General features: G+C 36.0%; 1 protein-coding gene across 1 annotated transcript; it reads left to right on the top strand.

The window, feature by feature from the left end:
* Positions 1–1,673: 1,673 nt before the first annotated feature.
* LOC126888699 (uncharacterized) lies at positions 1,674–5,546 on the top strand. The gene has a single exon (XM_050657073.1). The coding sequence runs from the start codon at positions 1,674–1,676 to the stop codon at positions 5,544–5,546; it is 3,873 nt and encodes a 1,290-aa protein (XP_050513030.1).
* The last annotated feature ends 779 nt before the right edge of the window (positions 5,547–6,325 follow it).

The following is a 6,325-nucleotide window of genomic DNA, read 5'->3' on the forward strand; positions in this document are numbered from 1 at the left end:
AAATGTGTCAGGTGAGGGATTCGAACCCTCGCACCCCATCGGTGCTTAAAGCCGACGCCGTAGACCACTCGACCTGACTTGCAAAGAAAAGGAACACAGCACGTCAACGCGTCACGTAAAAACGTCGCATCAAAACGTCACGTAGGCTTGTGAAATGTCACGTGAAAACGTCACGTCAAAGCACGTCACGTAAAACGTCACGTCAAAGCACGTCACGTAAAACGTCACGTCAAAGCACGTCACGTAAAACGTCACGTCAAAGCACGTAAAAACGTCACGTCAAAGCACGCCACGTAAAAACGTCACGTCAAAGCACGTCACGTAAAACGTCACGTCAAAGCACGTAAAAACGCCACATCAAAACGTCACGTGGGTTCGTGAAATGTCGCGTAGGCCTTATTGTCACGGGGAGCTCAGTCGCAAGGCCTTATTTTCACAGCGCGACGTGAGGTAGTAACATCATGTCTTTGAATGAGTATAGACGTAAACTAGCAGAATTTGGAGAAAAACTGACACAGTTAAGAAGTCAGGTTTTATTTTATGAGGATAAAAATAAGGTTATAAAACAAATAGAGAACCTATCACTGGGAAGCAGCATAGACTGGACACCTAAGGAATTTAGCCAGCAGCTGCGACAAGAATATTCAAGTGCTGTGGATTACTTATTTAGGGAAACTCCAACAAGGCGAATTCATCCAATTACTATTAATGATGTTATCGACGCCGGCGCCAACAACGATGAACAAAGAAAGCATGAAAAGTGAAATAGATAATGTTTTTGCAATGACTTGTATAATATTAGCTTCAGTGTTTATTTTAATTATAAAGATTATATTTAAAATTGTTAAGAGAAAATTTGAATCATCATGTAATATAAGACTTGATCAATAAATAAGGCGTTTAAATAAAAAACCCATAACTCTAAAAAATATTTATTTTGTACACAGAAAAATTACATTGGCATTATCTATCTATGCGGCGATATGTTCTAAATTAATTTATGGTCGTAGATAAAATAAAGTAAGTATTTTTTTATTTCAGCAATAGTGCTTATTACACTATTTTAAATGCTATTTCTATGTTAACATATACATCATATCAGCATATCAAACAGTTATTTGTGGTTTGCTAAGTTGTTAAACAATTTTTATTTGATGAATGAAAACTTGGTATTATTTAGAATTATCGAGTGTGTTAGTGTTGAAAGTGGTGGGGTAATCAATATGTTTGAAATGTTTTCATCTAAAATTTGCTATTTATACTTATTGTACATGAATAGAAAAATGTAACCAAGTTTGACAAATATGTTAAATGCAGCACTTTTACATTGTTTCTTATGAAAAAACAAGCACAAATCTACACTTTGCAGGGGCCATTTGAGCATAACATAATACCATTCAGTTTTCCGTCCGACCATTGTGTGTCTTATACTCTGCATTAAGGTATTTTATTTATTCTGTTTCAGATATTCCTAGCGTTCAGATATGTGCACTGGTGAGGTTTAATTTCAATTTTTTTTAAATTTTAAATTTTTTGAATTTTGAAAATTTTTAATATTTTTGAAAATTTTTTATTCTGATTTTTTGAAAATTTTAATTTCATAAATATTTTCGAGTTTTAGTTCTAAATTGACAATTTTTTGAAAATTTTGAATCTTTTATTTTTAATTTAACATGTTGACTAAACTTATACAGGTAATTACATCCATCTTAGGCTTAGTCAGAAATAATTATCAGGAAGATAATGTTAAGAAAGGGCTGATTGAATGTAATAAGGCATCTAAAAAATTAAGAGATTCGATGAGATATGCTAAGACTATGGGGGAGAAGCAGCATTTGGAAGCCCAGATGAGGCAAATTATAACAATGAGAAAGCAACTGAAGGCTGAACAGAAGAAGGGGGCGGGGCTTAACACTCGACCGGAGACTGCTTACAAGAGGGTACAATGGGATGACTCTTTATCAGCATTCAACTCTAGAATTAGAACGGGAGTCATCTCAAACCTTAAACACAAGGACCCTGGCAGTTTTCTTAATGATTGTAAGGCCATATTTAAACGGAGAATCCAAAATGCTCTAAAAAATGACGCTGCAGTGAAAGTTAACACGGCATTCGGAGGAGAGTTTGAAATCGTTCAGGGAGAAAAAGTGCTTAACGATACAAAATATTTTACTACTTCAAACTCAGCCATATATCGAGACACCAATCTTGATGAATGGTTTGAAGAGAAAGTAATGGAACCTATCACTGCAAAATTGGAGGAATTCCAAGAGCGTGATAGTGGCTGGGCACTAAAAGCTGTTGTTAACCTGGGGGTCAACATCAACAAATTTACACCACAACTCGGATCCTCCTTCGTTGAACTTCCTCCTCAGATTAAAAGAAAAGAAGCATGCGTAAATGTCAAGAACGATGACGAGGCATGCTTTGCATGGGCTGTCATATCGGCATTATATCCTGCTACCAAAGATCCTCAAAGAGTATCCAAATATCCGCACTATTCTGATGTATTGAAATTAAAAGGTATTCAGTTTCCAATGACCATCAAACAAATTCCCAACTTTGAAAAGCAAAACAATATATCCATTAACGTATATATTTTGAAAAAGGAGAAGAATAACTATGTCACCCTCCCAACCTTACTAACAAAGAACACTAAGGATAAACATGTTAATCTGCTTTTGATTCAAGATAAATATGACGAGCAAGGTCCGATTAGATACCACTATGTATGGATAAAAAATCTATCCCGCCTCCTTTCCAAGCAGTTAAGCAGAGAAGATGGAACAAAATATTTCTGTGACGCCTGCCTACATTACTTTCGATCGCAAAAAAAGTTAAATATTCATAAAACATGCTGCAAAGGTCGATCAGATCTTATCTGTAATAGGTGCTTACAGCCGTTTTCATCATTAAAACAGCTTGAAGCTCACACTGAAGATTGTGTGAGAATTAATGAAACAGCCATTAAAATGCCTGAGGAGAGTAGAAAAATGCTTAGATTTAAGAATTATAAGAATAAGATTAAAGCCCCCTTTGCCGTATATGCAGATCTCGAAAGTGCATTGAAACGTACGGGAGATCCTAAGAAACATCAAGAACATATTCCTGTAGCAGTTGGGTATTTCTTCAAATGTTCATATGATGATACTCTCTCTTTTTATAACTCTTATCGAGGAAAGGACTGCATGAAATGGTTTGCAGATGAACTTAATCAGCTTGCTGAGAATGTAACTACAGTGTTTATGTGCCCATATGATATAAATATGACATCTCAGGAGGAAAGTGATTTTCATGTAGCCACTCATTGCCATATCTGCGAGCAGCGCTTTTCCCCCAGTGATAAGAAAGTCCGAGACCATGATCACATGATTCCTGAACACAATTATCGAGGTGCGAGTCACGAAGGGTGTAACATTAATTATCAAGACACCCACACCATTCCAGTAATATTTCACAACCTTAGCGGTTATGACGCCCACTTCATTGTTAATGATATTGCCACACACATCAAAGGCCCCGTAGATCTTCTTCCTATTACGAAGGAAAAATATATATCATTTACGAAACATATCGATGATGCTCGAATTAAATTCCGTTTTATCGACAGTTTTAGATTTATGGCTTCTTCTCTCGATAAGCTCTCTTCGTATTTGACAGAATATCCTAATCTCCGCTCTCAATTTTTATCACTGTCTGAGGAGAATTTCAATCTTCTAACTAAGAAAGGCATCATGCCATATGATTATATCGATTCATTCCAAAAATTCAATGAAACATGTCTACCACCACAGGAAGCATTTTACAATAAACTTGAGGATAAACCATGTCCACGTCGACATTATCGTAGAGCTCAAGACGTGTGGTCTTCATTCTCCTGCTCCACTCTCGGTGATTATATCGATTTATATATGAAAACGGACATTCTTCTTCTTGCAGACGTGTTTGAGCAATTTCGATCCAGTTGTCTCAAAACATATAATCTTGACCCAGCTCATTACTTTACTCTTCCCGGCTTCACGTGGGATGCAATGCTTAAGCATACAAAACAGGAACTAGAGCTTTTAACAGATCCAGATATGTTTTTGTTTGTGGAGCGTGGTATTCGTGGTGGTTTGAGTCAAGTATGCTCGAAACGCCGCGTCCACGCTAATAACAAGTATATGGAATCTTACGATCCATCGAAGCCCGACTCCTATCTAATGTATTTCGATGTCAATAATCAATACGGCTGGGCGATGTCGCAATTCCTTCCGTATGGAGGGTTTGAGTGGGTCGATGCCAACATCGATGTTCTGTCCATACCTGACGATTCTTCTGAAGGGTACTTTCTCGAGGTTGATCTGGAGTACCCCCAACATATCCATGATCGTCATAAAGATCTTCCGTTTTGCCCCCAATCATTGAACCCTAAAACTATGCTTTCTCCAAAACGTCCGCGAGAGCAAACCAAATTAATGGCTACACTTCATGATAAAGAGAGATATGTGATTCATTACAGGACCTTAAAACAAGCGCTAGCTCACGGATTGATATTGAAAAAGATTCACCGAGTCCTGAAATTTAAGCAGTCTCCTTGGCTAAAGAGCTACATTGACTTGAATACCAATCTCCGGAAGGCAGCGAAAAATGAATTTGAGAAAAATCTTTTTAAGCTCATGAACAACGCTGTGTTCGGCAAGACCATGGAGAATGTGCGCAAGCGCGTTGATATTAAATTGCTTACTGAATGGGAGGGTCGTTACGGAGCTGATGCCAGAATAAGCAGTCCCCTGTTTAAGAATGCTACTATTTTTAATGAAAACTTGGTAGCTGTCGAGATGCATAGAGCGGTAATATGGCTAGATAAACCAATATATGTGGGCATGAGTATACTGGATTTGGCAAAAACTACGATCTACGATTTTCACTTTGGGTATTTAGGTAGAAGGTTTGGTGAGAACTTTACGACTTGCTATACAGATACTGATAGTGTGATCGTAGAGATTCGGGAAAAAGATCCCTATGAGGCTATGAAAACAGACTGCCATCAGCACTTTGACACGTCTGACTATCCTAAAGATAATATTTATGGCATCCCCCAGGTTAACAAGAAGGTGTTGGGTATGATGAAGGATGAGAATAATGGCCGCATTATGACCGACTACATAGGTCTTCGATCGAAATTATACACTACAAAAGTAGCTATCACAGATAATGATATAAAACAACTGAGAATGAAGTTGATAGATCAGGAATATGAGGATGACGAAATTGATAATATTATACGCAATTATGGTGTAACGAAGAAGGCGAAGGGGGTAAAGAAGTCTGTGGTAAATAGTAAAATTACTTTTGAGGACTACGTAGAGTGTTTAGATACTTCTACAACAAAGATCGCCTCGCAAAATCTTATACGCTCTGATAAACACCAAGTTTATTCTATAACTCAAAGCAAGATTGCGCTCAGCCCACATGATGATAAAAGATATCACCTTCCAGAGTCTTATGATACACTTCCGTGGGGGCACTATTTAATTGAAAATCTTGAGATAGATATTGATTAGATATACCACAAAGCAAGATTACAATAAGCCAGGCATATTTTAACATTTATCCTTGATGATCTGATTGACTTTAAGATTGATGCTAATTGAATATAGTCATTTTTTAAACTTTATTTATTACAACTACAATAATGATACATCTGAACCAGACAATTTTTTTTATTATATTTCTCATATCACCCTTTAATATCACACATCATTTTTATATAATTAAGATTAGCATATTTAGTTGATTGTATATAGTCATTTATAAAACTTTATTATTACAGCTAACATAATGCTAAATATATTTGAAGCAGACTCTTTTATTATATTCCTTTTCTAAACCTTTCTCACATTCATCGTTTTTATATAATATGATAATTCTACTAGATCTTAGTTTTGCATGTATTATCTCTAAATTAAGTAAAATTATTAAGATTAGCACATATAAAAAAAGATGTTTAGTTATGACCACTAAAAAGATATCTGATATGGACCAAAATAAATGGCAAAATAATGAGCCGTTCTGGTTAATTCTAGAGCTGTTGCTCATGTAGCCTTCAAGTTAAGACAATCGATAACTTAATGGTCTTCTTTACTCGATTTAGTTTTAAGTCTTCGATAGCCTGTCACAAAACAGGAGTCGGAAAATCCCTAGTTTTAAAATTAGATAACCTAGAGTTATCGAACAAATTTACCCTCGATAATTCATTCTGAATACTATAGAACATAGTAACTAATGAATGAGCACCAAAGTATCGATGTTTTAACATTAATAAGAATAAACAAAAGATGTC

This window comes from Diabrotica virgifera, chromosome 7 (assembly GCF_917563875.1).
Source record: "Diabrotica virgifera virgifera chromosome 7, PGI_DIABVI_V3a".
NCBI lineage: Eukaryota > Metazoa > Arthropoda > Insecta > Coleoptera > Chrysomelidae > Diabrotica > Diabrotica virgifera.